General features: G+C 55.5%; 1 protein-coding gene across 6 annotated transcripts in view; it reads left to right on the top strand.

Annotated features, from left to right (window-relative positions):
* The window catches only part of Ttc7b (tetratricopeptide repeat domain 7B), a 232,194-nt gene that overhangs the window by 201,852 nt on the left and 13,209 nt on the right, over window positions 1-17,133 (top strand). For all 6 annotated transcript variants that reach the window (XM_047541992.1, XM_047541994.1, XM_047541995.1 and 3 more), the window contains one exon: window positions 273-475. In XM_047541992.1, the coding sequence (XP_047397948.1) occupies window positions 273-475 (203 nt within the window). The remainder of the gene's footprint in view (window positions 1-272; window positions 476-17,133) is intronic.

Here is a 17,133-nt window from a genome sequence, read left to right as displayed (position 1 = left end):
AGAGCCAAGGGCAGGGCCAGGCCAGGTGCTGCTGTGCCCCAGAGGGCCTGAGCCCAGCGTCCTCAAGGTGGGCAGGCCCGCCAGGCTCACGGAGTCCCTGGCAGGAGTGGGCACAAGGGATGTTGGCCTATCCTCAAGGGGTGGGGGACCAACTGGCCCTGCCCCGCTGGACTGCCATGGGGAAACAAAGGTCCCCAGCAGAGTGACAACTGCTCACAGGGCCTCTCATGGGCCATGAACTGGGACAGCACCTGCCTTCTCTCCTCCCACAGCTGAAGTCTACATTGGCCTTGGGAAGCCAGCAGAAGCCACAGCCTGTACCCAAGAAGCTGCCAACCTCTTCCCAATGTCCCACAACGTCCTGTACATGCGGGGCCAGGTCGCCGAGCTCCGGGGGAACATGGATGAAGCGCGGCGGTGGTATGAAGAAGCCTTGTCCATCAGCCCCACCCACGTGAAGAGCATGCAGCGGCTGGTGAGTGTGGGAGCCGGGCGAGACCCCCACTGCGAGATCGGGGCTCCCTTAGACACAGCTGGGGCTCGTGTCCACAAACACTGTTTTCCAAAGGTCAAATGCAGTCAGCTTGCCCGACTAAGCCACAGGCCACTCCTGTGGTCATCCTGCAGATGGCACCTGAGAGTTGACAGTGCGCAGCTGTAGCTACCCCACCTGGGGTCCCGTTTAGGAGCCATGGTCTCTGGCCTTCTGCTCAGCAATCCAAGCCACCCTGTGGTTCTGGGTTTCATAAAGACATTCCTGTGGCCCTGGGCATTATGATTGTTCTCTTGGTCTCTCTCGTAGGGAGTATCCACACTTCATGGGATTTCAGAAAAATGTCAGAGCACTTGCGGCTGGGGACTCCCTTCCTTCAGGGGCCTGAGACTCCAGCTTGTCTCTGAGACCACTGGCTAGTAGGTGGCACCTGTCAGGGCCTGGGAAGGGCTGGCCATATTGTACTGAGGGGTGGGATGCAGGGACACAGGTCAGTCACCCCAGTATCCATACCATGCGCTCCAGAATGCACACACCCCTCTTCTGGGGGCCCACTGCCTCCACCCTTGGCTGTGAACCTTCCCCGTGAGAGGTCCTGGAGTTGGCCTGTCAGGTGGGAAGCAGCCTGGCTGCTCTGGAAGGTTCCGTCTGTTGTGAGTGTGTGTGAGGGGCCACTCCATGCAGAGTCCTCAATCGCCGTCACCTCCCTGTGAGAGTCTGAGCTGAAATGTACTGGAACAGGTCTTCTTCACTCCCCTCCCTGGGCCTGTGTGCCAGGCTCAGATTCTGAGGTCTGGTTTTGTTCTTGATGGTGGGACACCCCCAACTTAATGAACTACAGAAGGAAAAGCCTTATAACAGGAATGAGGCAGCCTCCCGTGGCCAGCCTCCTGTGGCCAGCCTCTGGGAGCTCAGCACCATGATCAGACAGTGGTGTGCCATGCGCAAGATCAAGTGCTGGACAAGGGTTGCTGGGCTCTGATCCCAGGGTGTCACTCACTCACTTGAACCTCAGGGAAAGCCCAAAGCTCCGTGTCCTTCTTGTAAAAGGCAGACATTCACTGGACAGGCCAGCACTGAGAAAGAAGATGCATTTTCTACTTATCAGCAAAATCTCTTGAGGATCAAAGAAAACCTTTATTCTCTTGCGGTTTCTTGTAAGTGTTGCAAATGTGGACGAGGCTGAGCCATAACGGCTGGTTTTCAGCAGAATTGTGCTGGTCTACTGAGAACTAAATGACCCACTGATGAAGAGCGCGCCAAAGAGTTGGAACTAGACATGGGCTCGGGATTGACCTTGACCCCCAGGAGCCTTGGTGTCTCTGCAAGTTGGGCGGTTACTTAACCTGGTGGGCTGTGTGAGAACCAAACAGCAATCACATGATAAGTACCTCGTAGGTACTCATTAAGTAGAAAACCAAGGACAGTCATTTTCAGTTTAAAAAATAAATCAAACCTTACAATAATTACAGCCACTCAATTTTTTTCAACTTCCTTTATGAGTGTGCTGTTGCTTAGTGCAGCTTTATAAATAATTTTACATATTATCCAAACATTAGTCTATTTGATTAAAAATATGACATTGGCTTTTAATTTTCACCTCTCTATGGTAAGAGGAGTTTGTTGAGAGCTTCTCACATCCCAAGCTTTTGCTAGCGCTTTGCAGAAGAGGTCTGATCATCACCATGTACCCAGTCTTTTTATTAAAAAGAGGTAGCATGTTTCCACCTCGGGGCCTATGAATTATTCAGAGAAGTAGTTCTCATTCTTCTCCAAGGAGAGCACATGAGACAAAAGATCGAATGGGAAAATCGCACCAGGAGAGTTTTCTGTTTCCCCGTTGGAGCTTCTCAAGACACCTGAGCCCCTGACAAACACAAGGTGCTTTCCTGGCTGAAAGGAGCAGGCCCTGGATGGTGGGCCTGGCCTACCGCATCCATTGGCAGCAACTGAGCCTCAGCAGGCCAGAGCCCTGGGCTCCTTTCCAGGTCTGACCAGTAGAAAAGAGTGATACTAACAAAGTCGAAAGAAAGTGCATCCTGGTGTATTTAGAAACTAACCTGGCTGGAGGCAGGTCGAGTCCGTCAAGCCTGCAGATTTTGAGGAGTTCAGATTCTTACAGTCAGACACTGCCCAGTGACCGTGAGCAGGGGGACTCCAGAGGAAAGCTTAGAACACTCCTTGCCAACCTTAGGAACTATACACCTGGCCTGCATTCTCCCCAGCCTGCCTCCCACAGCTTCAGGGCAGATCCTGGCACTGCTGGACCTGCTGGTGCCCATGGAGGGACAGTCCCTGGAATCCCCGACTCTGAGACTTGAGACACCCTTCCCTCCCCCAGCTACACAGGAAAGCTGTTTTTCTGTGGCTGTGGATGGAGGAAGGGAGAAAGGTGGCCCTCACCGTACACCCCAGCGGGGAGGGCTAAGGCCCCAAGCTAGCCTGAGTCCCAGCCCTGTCATTCGCTGGCTCTGGGGTCTCGGGCAAGTTACTCCCCCTCCTGTACCTCCATTTCCTCAGTCACATAAATGGGCCAAGTCAGTGCAAAAACCACGTTTACTTGCTGCGTCACAGAAGGTCTTGTCCCTGCCCTCACAGGAACCAGACTGGTTTGCAAACCCCTGAGTTAAGTAGAAGCAGGGAGATCAGAGCCGCCGCTCACCAGGTTGAGTCTGGGGAAGAGTCAGGGCTCCAGCCTAGGTGGCAGAGGGAGGCGGAATCAGACGCGCATTGACAGTCATCTGGCAGCCAGGGAGAGGGCTGCATGGGCAGGCGAGGGGTGGCCAGGGAGGCTGTGCCAGGCTGGCTGTGCCAGGAGGCCCAGACTGGCAGGAGTTCGAAGAAGGTGCACCAGAGGCCATCATAGAAACCACCAAGGTGGTCCCAAGGGAAGGAACTGATGGCAAGACAGATCGTGGCCATGGAAAAGGCCCAGGGTGGAAGGAGCACCTGTCAAAGCCCTGACGCTCCAAGGCCAGCACTGGAGGAACAGTCAGAGGGAGCTGTCCAGAAGGCAGGAGGCCACCTTGTCTATCACAGGTGAAGCCCAGGTGGCCCCAGAGAAGTGCAGAGAACAGACAGGATCTGGGCTGGTTGCAGAGAATGGTTACTGACTGACTTCTCAGGGTAGAAGTGGCAGCTCGTGCCAGGTTGCCAGCTTGTCAGGGAGCTTCGGTTTGTGCAGAAATGCAAATGTGCTGAGTTGTTAAGAAGCAGTGCTGACTGGAGGCAGGTAAGCGCTCCTAAAGGATCGCCGCAGGTCAGACTCGTCGGGGAAGTGGAAATCAGACCCCAGGAAAGCGGGCAATTTTCTAATGATTTTAGGCCTCGGCCATGCATTGAAATTCACATGCTGTAGGAAGGGAGAACAAAGGCACAGCAGCCTTGGTAATGAGTTAGCACAGATGAGGGAAGGGAGCCGAGGGTGGGCAGGTCTTGCGGGAGCCACAGCTGCAGGGCCCAGAAATCGCGGAGGAATGTGTTGACAGGGGAGGCACCAGAGTGATCAGGCTTCTCCCAGAAAATCTAAGGGCATGTTTTCATATTAGTTTTGAACAAATGTATAAATTTACATTTATTTGCTACTATGTTGAAAAGCTTCTCACTCACAGGACCCAAAATGAATTAATGAAGCAAAAAGCAGCTTTTCCCAAGACAGGCAGTCTGTGTTCTGAGTGGCGGGAGAGCAGGAGAGGTGGCCAGTGGGACTGGGGAGCAGTCCTGGGCAGACGCCCCAGGCCAAGGACGGAAAGACAGACGTGGGGCAGCCAGAATGGGGACAGACTCTGCAAACAGGCATGTCCGATTGCCCTCTGATAATGTCAGTCTGGGCTTTTGAGGGCAGCGTGTGAGATTGGAAGGTAAGAAAGGAACAAGGGCTTTCGGGAGAGAGAGGAAGGGGGAAGGGAGCCAGGAAGGCTGCGTGGCGGGACTTGGTACGGCTGGAAGGGGAGGTCGTGGCCAGCAATGAACATGACTGCCGACGTTAGCAGGGGCTCAGTCTGCCTCCGGTCATTTGACAGATGGAGAAAGGTGCGGAACAGGAGCAGATGGCAGGGTCAGCCAGGGCCTGGCAGAGTGGACACCATGGAGTGGGGGCAGAGGTAGCCAAGGCAGCGTTGGAAAGCACAGGAAGGGGACGGTGGGGGAACCGGTGACACAGCTGTGTGTCCACCCACAGCAGGAAGGAGGAGGACCCGTGTGTCCACCTGAGGGATGGGCAGTCCCCTAAGGTGAGTCTGCTGGGACAGCAACAGTGTTCTCTCAGAGAACCTAAATTGAAAGCACAAAGGGGACGTCCCCTTGAATGTGAAGTCCCCAAGGCCAGGAAGGGACAGAAAGCCATCGCAAGAGGAGGGAAGTGGTAAGCCACAGGCTGCCCCAGGGAAGACTGTGTGGAGCCATCCTCGGACAGGGAGGGCACTGGGAAGAGGGAGGGGTGACAGGTGTGGGAGGTGTGGATGGAGGGGCAGGCGCCTGCCCGAGGGCTGTGGCGGGGCTGTGGGGGTGAGGCTTCAGGCCAGGCCGCAGCACAGGGGTATGGCAGGAGGGGTCCTCAGCTGGGGTCCTCGGGTTGGGGGCTGCAGCTGCCTAGAAGGGGAACCGCTCCATGGGATCCCGCCTCAGGTCTCCACAGGAACCCGTGTAGCAACAGAATGAGCTTCCCGCCTGGGCTTGGTAGGCCTGGTCCGTCTCCTGGGGATGGACCATGAGACAAGAGACTCCTGGTTGGCTCGGGTGGCTTTGGACTAAGGTGTCAGGCACAGACTCTGTGAGGTCCCTCCCTGCTCTCATGTGCCCTGGCGCATCGGGAATCTGGAGGGGCATCCAGTGTAACCGCTCCAGAGGGGGCTGCAGCCCTGTTCCAAGGCATCCCACAAGAGGGGACGACTGGCAGCGGTGGAGCGTTGGAAGTCGCGGTTCCTTTGCGGTTCCTTTGCGGTTCCTTCCGACACCCCGAGGCGGCCACGCTAACAGCAGTTTGGAAGGCGCACACCGCACAGGCGCACTGGCAGGTCTTCTGGAGTAAACAGCTGAAGGCTGGTCCATCAAAACAAAACTGACTGACGACCCTGCTCTGAGAAGCAGGCAGCTCTTCTGAGGCTCAGAGGCCTGAAGACAGAGCTTCCTTGGGCTCGTTTACTGCGTGCGAACGTTTCATCCTGTCCTGCACGGCAGGCTGGGAGCCACGAGGGCCTCAGTGGGGAGAGGGGAGACTGGGCACCGAGGCAGCTGGCTCTGCTAAATTGTGAAACTTTGCTGCTTTGCTCTCGCCTGTCTTTGAAAGCGTCCATCTGTTCATTGAGATCTGGGAAATCGCTGTGTCTCGTATTTTACTAGTTGGCAGCCTGGTTCCCAATATGTGCCCCTGCTGGAGGGGAGAGGAGTGTGAAGATGCGGTAACTGCAGAGACTGGCGACCTTGTCACCACTTCTGGCTGACTGATCCATCAGCAGAGTGAGGGGACCCAGCGCAGAGACAGGCAGCATGGGGCCACTCGCCAGTGCCCCCCTGATTTTCCCTTGAAGAGACACCTCTGGTCCCTCTTGTGACTCTGGGTAAAACCTGGGTACAGGTAGGTTAATAAAACAGATTCAAGCTGGGCGCGGTGGTGTACCCCTGTAATCCCAGTGGATTGGGAGGCTGAGGCAGGAGGATTGTGAGTTCAAAGCCAGCCTCAGCAACTTAGCGAGGCCCTAAGCAACTCAGCAAGACGCTATCTCTATATAAAATATAAAAAATGTGACTCAGTGGGGATGTGGCTCAGTGGTTAAGCACCCCTGGGCTCAATCCCCAGAACCAAAAGGAAAAAAAAAAAACAAAAGAAAAGAACCCAAAAGCCCAGATCCTAGATTCAAATACCCTTCCCTTCACAGCTGGTCTTTTGAAACAGGTCTCTCTCATCCAGTGTGTCGGCTTTCTTTCCGTACCTAGAAAGATTGATTGGCAGGAAGCAAAACTTCATGGAAGTCTCATGCAAAGGCTCTTTCATCTGTTAGTTGTATCTTATTTTCTTTCAGAATTTAAAAAAAAAAATGCTTTCAAGAGTATGAGCAACTCTCTTTCTCTGAAAAAAGGCTTATGAAATATCTCGACGTCCTCCCGGTGCCTCTGCAGGCTTGCCAGTAGGACTCTGACGGGTACGCGGGTCCTAATTCCTTTCCCGTCATGGCTCCGTGTCACCAGGGTGAACACTCCCAGGGACGAGGGAAAGTAGCGTCTCCCGTGGGAGGTAGAGGTCTTTGCTGGTCAGTCTGCCTTCCCTTGGAACTGTGCGCTCTGCCTAGTGACTCCCTTGACCCCTTGGGGGCTTTTCCTCTTGACCTGTGTGAAATGAAGCGTGAAGCTTCTGTGCCAATATTCAGGGAAATGGGGACTTTCAAGTTCATTAAGGGGGGAAACTGCTTTTGGTGACCTGACCCAGGTCACATGGTAGGTTGGGAGCAAACCAGGCAAGATGATGGTGGTCACTTAGGCATGGAGAGCCTCCGTGACAGGAAGGCAGAGGTTGGGAGCGCGCTGCTGTGGGTTCACGTCCAGCCTTGCCATCTCCAGTGCCAGGGCCTGGGGTAAATCCCTTCATCCCTCTGTGCTTTCGTTTCCCCACCGTAAAATGGGGATCGCATCAGTGCCCCCCACGGTGCTGTGGGTTGGGTGAGCTAATACAGGCTGTGTGCACTCCATAAACATCAGCTCTGAACCTCAGGGCCATTCTCTGTAATTTGGGTCACTCCCTGGTGGAAGCTCCTCTCTCTCTGTGCCAGTCCCTGCCCACCCTGAGCTCGCTTCGCTGGTGGGAGGGGCTGAAATGAGAGGCCGTCTTGGCCTGTGGCTGGCCAGAGCATTTGCCTGGAAGTGTTGCTTGCTGTCTGTCCAGCCTGTGACCCAGCTCCTTAAGGCTGGGCAGCCTGCCCAGCATGACTAGTTCTCAGGTGGGGACTCTTCTGGCTGGTTGAGGGGAAGCTGACCTGGGCCTTCAGCCTTCTGCCTGCCAGACCCAGGCTGCTGTAGAAGGTGGGACTCTCCTGCAGCCAACACACGACTCGTTCCTTGACATTCAGAGTGGTGCAGCTCAACTGTCCCCTCCTCTGAGAAGGACCCCTCTGGGCCCTCTCCTGCCCCACAGAGGGGCCCTCAGCCTTTGACTCTGTCTCTTGAAGGCCTTCTTGAGCCATTGTGGATGTCCTTGTTCAGAGATGTGTCTTTCTGGACAGGAAGGCCCCTGAGGGGAGGGCCCTGTCCTGAGGCAGCACTGCAAGACAGGTGTACGGGTGACAGCGTGACGGCTGCAAGCAGACTGGACAGGCATCATCTTCCCCGTCACAGACGAGATCCAGAGCACTGTTGCCCTTTAGCGGGTTTTGCTCCGATGCCACTAGAATGTGCTCTTTTTGAACAACCAGGTTTATAACTTGTGCAGAGGGCCCTGGGTGTTTGCTGGTTTGGCCTGGGCACAATCCTTTCTGACCATGATCACAGGAAATGACTTTGAGGCAAGCCTGGAGAATGTAGCCGCATGGTTTCACATGAGACCACAGACGCTAAGTCAGGGCTAATTGATAGAACCTTCTGGTACATCAGGATGTCGGTCATTGCAGCTGGATCTAGAGAGGACCTGTTGGGCCATAGGCAGATGGTGAGGAAATTAGGGCTAAGCAAGTCCCAGAAACAGGCCCTCTTCTGCCTAGAGAGCCCTTTAGACCAGAGCCCTTAGCTGTGTCCTGTGTGTACAGATAACCAAGAAAGGGACAGCCTCAGCCCTTGATGTGCTGGGGAATGGGAAAGGGGCCTTGTCACCTGGCCTAGGACTGCTGGTCCTCTCACCCCTACTTATCATACAAATATCATTTTCTATGTGAAAATAAAAAGCAGACACCCAAGCCTTGCTCCCTTGGGTTAGCTGAATTGTCTAGAAGCAGAGTTTCTACTAGTCCCATCCTAAGTCATGCCCTGTCCCTGGAGAGTGACTCAGGACACAGCCTCAGCCCCTCTTAAGGTGGTTTCCCCATGGATTGTGAGAGTGGCATCCAGTGCAGAGTCCTTCGCTCTCCTGGAGGGAGGCAGCCCCGCCTTGTGTCAGCGGCACCCTGTGGCTTAGCAGGGCACTTCTCTGGGGAAGATGGGGAGCCCCTCTGGGATTGCAGGGTGACCCACCAAAAAGCAAGCCTTCTGATCGATGCCAAGGTCAGAGGTGTGAAGCCAGTGGAGAGGTCGAACGTCAGCAGGTCTTGGGACTAACCTGGGGGGCCTGGTGATTGAATTTCTAAGGGCATAAGCCATGTCTTCAGATCCTCTTGAAACTGTATTTTGGGTGTATGATACTTCCTGACTGTTGGGCATATGCATCCTCGAAGCAAAAGGAATGTCCCCTGAGCAGGGAGAGCTTCTGCTCTACGTCCATGACCCCGGTGTGTGCCTCCCCACCACCGGCCACCCGCCCGCGGGGTCCTGGCGAGTGCAGGTACATTCCCGCAGACGCGCTGTGTGGTTTTCCAGCCCCTCCTACCACTGCAGCGGCTTTTGCAGTGCTGGCAGGGAGACGTGGCATCAGGCCACCTGCCCTCACCAAGGACTGAAGTCACAGGCCCAGGAGCAACACAGGCCCGGCGTGGGCTCCGAGATGGAAGTTCACCGGCATTCCTTCCCTTCATCTTAAGGGAAAAATGAACTCTACTTATTTCTATTTTCTGTTCTGGAGACCCGGATGACTAATCCCGGGCAGTGCAGTTCAGTTTCTCGTTAGTAATCATGATCTAATTTTTTTTTCCAAATCTGACATTTTCTGTCCAAGGCATTTATTCTTAGAAATTCTGTGCCATTATTCCAGTGCGATTTGACATCTAGGTTTCTGCCTTCCTGCTCTGCACAGTTATTGCCCCTGGCCTGGGTCGGGTGATTAGTTTCGCTTCTCTGGGTTTTGTTCTCAGATAATGGTCCTGAACTCCCCCTCCTTGTCCTTGGCCTCCTGATTTTAGCCCTGCTGCTGTGATTCCTCAGCGCCCTCCTCCCCCACACCGCCTGCCTCTGAACTCAGATGGAGGCTTGCCCCAGGAGAAGGTGGCTTTCTGGGTCAACTGGACTTGTTAGGTCCAGCCCACTCGTGCCTGGATTACTTTTCCATTGCCGGGCCGGTCCAGAGCCTCCCCGCTGAGTGCTCACGGGCTCCTTTTGAGCCATGTCAACCCTACCTGTTGGCTGGACCTTCAGACTGAGTTTAAAATCTTAGGCCCAAAGCTTTAAGGAGGACACCTGCTGGAGAAGGTGAGAAGACTGGAGAAGTCTTTCCCAATAGCACAGATGAGGGCCTAAAATGACAGGTGGAGATGGAAACTTTCATACCTGACTCACAGGCAGTTGAAGGTGTTGCAGATTTGGAATGCCGTTCACATCTCCTGTTCTGAGAGCCCCTTTAACAGATGGAGAAGCTGAGACCAGACAAGGGAAAGGCACGGAGCAGTTAGTGGCAGCCTCACCAGGAGTCCTGATCCATCACTCTTGAAGGCTTCATGCCCCTTTTCCCCATCTGTGAAATGGGGTGGCATCGGTCTCCTGGAGGTGGGGTTACGCATGGGTAGGAGATCAGCTTTCAGAACTGCTTCAGGCCACACCCTGGCCCCTGGACTTGGTCCCCTGTTTCCATGGGTGGAATGGGCTTTCCTGCTGAGGGTCAGAATGTCAGGCAGTGGCTCTGGGCTCCCTTCTCTTTTGCTCCCTGTGGAATGAAGTCCCTCTCCTGCTCCTGCCTCTTCCTCCCCCTGCTGTCTCACAGCTGCCCAGAGCCAGGATGTCTGAACCGCTAGCTTCAGCACTGATTTATGAGCCCACTCACATGTAGGGAAGTTTCCAGATTTGCCTTTGGCGCCCTTCCTGTGGCCAGAAGGTGGGACTGAGGGGTGGCCTTGGAGGAAGGAATGACAAATGCATCAGGAATTGCCAAGTCTCAACCCTCAGACACTGGGAGGTCCTGACCTGGAGCCAAGGCAGGCGCTCTCCCTGCACAGACCCTCCAGCCTGCTCCAGCCCTGTCCACTGAGCCTCACCCACACCCCTCCTACCACCTGGCAAGCACCTGGTGAGCACTGCTGACCTGTGGGGACTTAGGTGAGGGCACTCTCCACCCAGAACACCTGGTGACAGGCGCCAGGTCTGGAGGAGGCCCTGCCTCTCATCTGGCTCCCTGAGGCCCTGGCAGCCACCCCACCCCCGCCCAGAAAGGAGAAAATAGAGCGAACCGACACCTGAGAGCTGCCCAGAGCCCAGAAAGCTCCCGTCTTCAAGAGCCCTGAGAAGCCCATTGAGAGCCTGCTCTCCCCGCAGGAGGCCGGCCCTCCCCGGTGCTCTGCACTGCCCACCAGCTTCACCTGCATGCTTGGACACGTGACCCCTCTTCTCCCTCCTCTGGTGGCTTCCTCCCTTTTTTTATGTGGTTGGTATTTACGTGACACCCGTCTCTTAAGATGCCTCTGCAGGTATTGTTTCTTTGGGGGCCTTTCTGACTACCATCAGTGAGTCACTCGAAAGCCTTGTGAGGAGGTCAGGGCTCAGCCCAGCACCTGGCCTGTCAGGCATCATCTTGGCGACACTCACATCCTCAAAATGATTCGGTCCCTGGGTGGGTTTCATGGCAGTGAAATGAAGTGATAGAGATAAGATGTGTGCCGGGAACTTCCCGCCCCACCGTCTGGAGGGAGAGGTGTAAACACCGACAGGGAAGCTCAGGGCGAATCAGATGGTGACGGGCAGCTGTGCAGGGGAGGGGTGCCCCGTGCTTGTGGCGCTGGGGACTGGTGTCACGGGAGTGACCCCTGGGCTGAGATTTGGCAGCTGAGTGGATGTTAGACTCTTCCACAAGTCGAGGACAGATGGAGTTTAAATAGATAACAGGCCAGCTGTCAGGGATATGTGTGGGACACCAGGAGACCTGAGTGTGGACCAGGGAGCGGAGGCTGGAGAGGAGGTGCTGGGCTTTTGCTGGGTGCAATGTGTTGGGCTGGTCATAAGAAAACGCCTTATTTTATAGAGAGGATTTAGGGGTGAAATGTCCCAATGGGGCTGGGGTTGTGGCTCAGTGGTAGAGCACTTACCTAGCATGTGTGAGGCACTGGGTTCGATCCTCAGCACCACATAAAAAGAAATAAATAAATAAAATAAAGGTATTGTGTCCATCTATGACTAAGAAAATATTTTTTTAAATGTCCCAATGCCTGTAGTCCACTATAAAAACACTCACCCTTGCCCCTGAAATAGAAGAAACCAATGTGAAGAAGGTTAACTGTCGTTCAATTTAGATGATTTGTATGCTGGTGTTCCCTATATTATAGCCTTTCTACTTTTCTGCAGGTTTGAGATTTTTCAAGATTGAATTTAAACAACTAAGGTCAATGTGACGAGGTTTGAATTTTGGAAAGATCGCTGTGGAGGGTAGGTTACATGGAAGCTAAGAGTCACTAATGACAATCTGAGATCAGAGACATTAAGAAGGAAGGCCCAGTAAGGCATGCTGAGGGCACTGGGCTCAGGCTGGCTTTAGGCCTTCCCCAAACTGAGGGGACACGGGAAGAGGAGCAGGTAGAGGAAAGAGGTTGGTGGCAGGTCTCACTGGCCACTCGAGGCAGGTGACCTGGCCAGTCACGGACAGGTGCCCCAGAGCATGTGCCTGGACAGGTCTGCAGGTTGCACGTGACTTGGCTGATGCAATGGCTTTGGGGAGGGGGCCATGGACAATAGATGGAAGTCCCAGAGAGGATGAGAGGTGGCCTAGGACAGAGCTCAAGGAGCACCAGCATTTAAGAAGCAAGAGGGGACTTTGACTTGTGGGGAAATTTAGCCGCTGATGGTTGATGCAGATTCTCCTCCCTCCCTGAGGCTGGGATTTGGACCAGGCACTGCCAGACTCACAAACCCTGGTTCCCACCCTACTCTGCCACCAGCTTAGGACTGTGGCCCCTATGAAGCCCTGTTCCCATGCAGTGGTTATGCCACTGTGCAGAGGAGGGTCTCGGTCAGCAAAGTCACCCTTGGCTAAGTGTCAGGAGCAGAAATGGCTTGAATTAGAGACACGCTCCACACAAAGGAGACTGGGCCCTTGGCAAGTTGCATGACTCAGTGCATGGGGACAGTGGCACCATCTCACTGGGCCATGGGAGAACTAGGTGTCACGTGCATGAACCAGAACTTCAGTGGTGTCTAATGACCAATGTCATGGCTTAGATCTTGGGAAAATACGAACCAGCCCCTCTAAGAGTCTGTTTGAGACCTGACTCTTGCCGGTTGTCAGGGTCAGTGTGTGACCCCAAGTCTGTAACAACAGTGACTGTTACTGGCAGGGATCCTGGATGTGCGCACACACCCACACACGCACCCTCTGCCTGGGATCCAGCCTTGCCAAAGGTCAGTCTCCATTAGATTCTTAATTGAAATTCTGGCCAGTGTCCTTCCAAATACCGCAGAAACTGCTGGCCCAGGCCCGCAGGGGAGCCTCTGCTGCATGATACTCTGTCTTTCTTCATGAATAAAGAAGCCGAGCAGGCCCACTGCAGGCAGCAGCCCCTCCCCTGCAGGGACCCGCGTCCCTGCCGCGCCGCTCTCATCCTCTGCGTTGGGCAGACGGATCCAGACAGATGCACGGGGCTGGAACCAAAGCACGCAGTCCCTGCGGGGATCTCCCAGAACAACTAGAAGCAAACTCTGCTTCTTCCTAAGGAAAACATGCATTTATCCAGGCCTTCCAAAGCAAGGCAGGTCAATGGAGTTATAATTGGCTCTCTAATTAGAACCCCCACAAGCTGCTAAATTCTTTACCTGCTGCCTGGCGTCTTACACAAAGATGGCAGATCCACTTCTGCCTTGGGAATGATTAGAGAAACCCAGCGTTCTTGCCAACAGCAACCCCCCTCCAGCCGCCCCTGCCACCACTCTGGCACCCATGTACCTAGCCAGCAGGACGGGGACATGGCCCATGTACCAGGAAATGGCTGCAGGGAAGTGGGGCTCAGAAGGCTTCCCCGCTGGGGCTCTCTAGGAGGCTGAAGGGGGAGACCATCCTGCCCCCGCTTTCCAAAGGGCCTTGCAGCAAAGCCCACGCCTCTGCTAGTTGAGTTGCTCTCTGATAAAAAAAAAAAAAGAACCCCCCCCCCATGTCCTCAGCACTGAAGAAAACAGTATTTTTGCAGTGCCCCTCTCAACCATCACGATGACCAAGTGTGCTTTAGAGGCTGGAATCCGTGTCCTTTATGGCCCCAGAGTCACCTGTCTTCCTCGGTGGGCCCTCCACTCCAGTACCAGGGCCTCTTGTGGCCTCTGCCAGCTAGGAGGCACACGCAGTGCCTGCTGGGGCCAGTGCATCACAGCTCCACTGCAGTGACCTCCCATGGGAGGGTTACACCACGGAAATCAGGAAGCGCCACAAACCAGGCCTTCTTTTCTCTTAGGAAGCCATTTTCCTGGCACGCCCTCCACTGGACTGGTCCAGGTAGGGGGATGATTACAAAGGAGGGAGGCAAAGGAGGGTTGGGGACAGCAGAGGCCCTGGGCAGAGCACCAGCGGCCCCGACTCGTTACCCTGGCAGAGGGTGTTGTAGCACAGATCTCATGGGGCTCGCCTGCCCTCCAGACGAGAGGGGACGTGTCTTGGAATTGCCCAGGCCGGTGACTGAATGGGTGGTGTGGTTGGGAAGTGCACAATTTGGAGCAAGAAAAGTCCTCGTTTGAAGTCTAGCTCCGCCTACACCCGTGACTTGTGTGACCTCAGCGTGTCACTTAACCTCCGTAGTACAGAAGTGAACGTCCCAAGGGTCACGCGGAGGCCTTCGCCCCCGCCCAGCGCAGGAGCCTACCTCGAGGCTGGCGGTCTGCAGTCTCTTCTGTGCGCGTCATGTGGGTAGTGAGGAGATCCCCAGAGCCACTAGATTTGACGTGACACGCCCCTTCCTGTTCTTTAGGAATAAAAGGGCTCCCCTTTCAGCAAAGTGGGAGAACAGGGGCTGCCCAGGAGGGTTACAGGGGACGGGTCCCAGGGCACGGGCAGTGCCACAGCAGGGCACTTCTGACTGAGAGACCCACCCCGACCTTGCCCAAGTCTACCACGGCCTGAGCGTGACCACAGGAGCCATATTTGTGGTTACTTTATTTTTCCAGTTTCCCGCCCCCGCCCCATTGTCTGAGCTCCCCAGGGACCTGTGTTGGAGCTTCCTGCAGGGCCACTTGACTTCTGAATAGGCCAGCCTGCTCCCTGTCACTGGAGCCCTCAGAGCAGGGACTGGTGCATATTAGCTCAGCAACCTTTCAGCTCTGCAGGTGAGGGACAGCTCGCCGCCCTTCCCCTCAGAGCTAAGTGGGGGTTTTAGAAAGCGGCTTTAACCTCCATGCTGAGTCACTCCACACTGAGGTGGGGACGAACAGAACTCGACTGTGTAGGAGAAGAAAGTGCAGGGCAGGGTCTCTGCTCCTACCCCGTGTGGTTTCCCAGGTGGTGGCCACGCCACTCCCCGCTGGGACCCCACAGACCCCAGCCTATTTGTCGTGTCCTTGCTCCAGCCCTGGGCCTGACTTCAGGTGCTCTGGAGAAGAAGCTTTTAAAAATTCCAGGAGTGACCGTCCCCATTTCTGCTGGTTGCCTGCAGTCCCAGTAACTTGGGACGCTGAGGCAGGAGGATGCAAACTCAAGGCCAGTCTCAGCAATCTCAACATAAAAAATTAAAAGACTGGGGACAGAGCTCAGTGGCAAAACGCCCCTGGGTTCCAGCCTCAGTAATGGGGGAGGAAAAAAAAAAAAAAGAAAGAAAAACAGAAATATCCCATTTCCAAGAAAACTGGCTGGGCATTTTTTTGTTTGGGTTTGTTTGTTTGGGGGTTTTTGTCGTGTTTTGTTTTTCGTCCCTTTGGGGTTTTCCCCTCCCTAAATTCCAATTTTCTTCAGTACTGTTGCGCCAGAAATGCATGCGTTGTGGCGAGCGGCAGCCGGGAAGAGTGGGGCGCGGTCAGGGAGGCCACCGCCCACTCATCCTGCCCAGACTTGGGGTTGTGGCTTCTCGTGTTGTTAAAAGTTTTCTTTGGGGGGAAAATTTTTCCAGGGCTTATCAATTCCTGTCCTGCCTTCATCGGAAAGTATCTTATCATTTCTGTTTGTTCCTGTTTAAAAAGTGGAAAATAGTTCCTGCCAGACCCTGGCAGAGATGGGGAAGGTGCTGGCCAGCGTGACCGCACCCCGGGGCAGGTAGGGAGTCATCCCGGGTCCGGTTCTGGTGGGCTGTCGGGACTGTCCCTGCACAGCTGCAGCAGGCGCCTGCCCTGGGGGCTGCAGTGAGCAGCCCAGCAGGGCCTGTGGGGGCGCTCTGTCATCCGGCCACCTGGTGCACCGGCATCGTCCGCGGAAGTTCAGTTGCCCGGTTGCCTTCAGGTGGGCCTTGCTGGCCCTCCCTCGGCGCCCCACCCAGACAACTTGGGGTCAGTTGACCTGGAGGCTGGGCAAGGTTTCCGCCCCGTCCACGTAGAGGACCTGGGCCGAACAGGAGGACTCGCTGGAGTGGAGCCAGAAGGTGACACCCGCCCTCCTGGTTATCTGTTGAGCGCCTACAGTATACCAGGAATGGGCCCGGGCTGGAGTGACTTCAGCCAACAAGGACGCATTATCACTGGGTCCCTTGGACCTCCCAGGCCTCTGCCTCAGCCTCCAGGGGTCTGTTTTCTCAGCCCACCAGGCCCCAGCGCTCCTCCTCTGCACTCCCGGTTAGCCCGCCCATGGTCTTACTGCACTCCTCTGCCCACCCTTAAGGAGGGCACTGCCCTGCTTGGTGACGGCAGTGTGGCTGCACTCCGGGCAGAATTGAGCAGAGCTGCGCCCTCCGCCAGAGGTGGGGAGCCTGGCTCCAGGGCTGCTTTCCTGCTCGCACTCAGCTTTGCTGGAGGTCAAGTTGCTCCAGACCCTCCTCTGAGACCCGTGCTCTAGCCCTGGGGCCACAGACACAGGCTGAGTGTTAGTTGCTCCCAACACACTCTGTTGAGTGAGAGGTCACATCCAGCCCTAGAATTCTCAGCTGGAGGCTGTACCACTACCCCCTCGCTTTCTAGATTAGGAGAATGGAGGCTGAGAAGGAGGAGGCTGGCAACTGAGGGTAGGTCCCTGAGCGAGCTGAAGGATGTGCCCCAGGGGACAGCTCCCCCGCCTGCCCTCCTGCCCCAGGGAAGGCACACCTTCTGCGGGATAGGCTTTTGCTCTCAGTGTTGGTGACAAATGGTCAGCCCTGAGCAGAGAGAGCACCTCTCAAAGGGTTGACCTCCGTTCCCACCACAGCAGAGGACAGTTGAAGCAGAGGCTGTCAGGTCGTTGGGAAGGGACTCCAGCCTTGGACCACAGGCCTGGGGCTGGGGTGCTAGGACTCTTGACCTTAGGCCTGGGACTCCAGGAAGCCCACCAGCGCAGCTCCACAGTGGTCACAGGTAAATCCTCCTCTGACCGTGGAGAACCTCCGGGGGGAGCCCACCCAGCACCCCCGTCCGGGGCCTGCGGCCATGCCCTCTGCCTAGGTCTGTTCTTCTCACTGTACCAATAGGGGTCCTAGAGTCCCAGGGGAGGCCTGGGCCTGAGGCAGGCCAGGATCACTCAGAGCTTCAGGCTCACACAGCCAGGGGTGGCCTGCCGC

This window comes from Sciurus carolinensis, chromosome 2 (genome assembly GCF_902686445.1).
Source record: "Sciurus carolinensis chromosome 2, mSciCar1.2, whole genome shotgun sequence".
Taxonomy (NCBI): Eukaryota; Metazoa; Chordata; class Mammalia; order Rodentia; family Sciuridae; genus Sciurus; species Sciurus carolinensis.
This window is presented reverse-complemented; position numbering and strand designations above follow the sequence as displayed.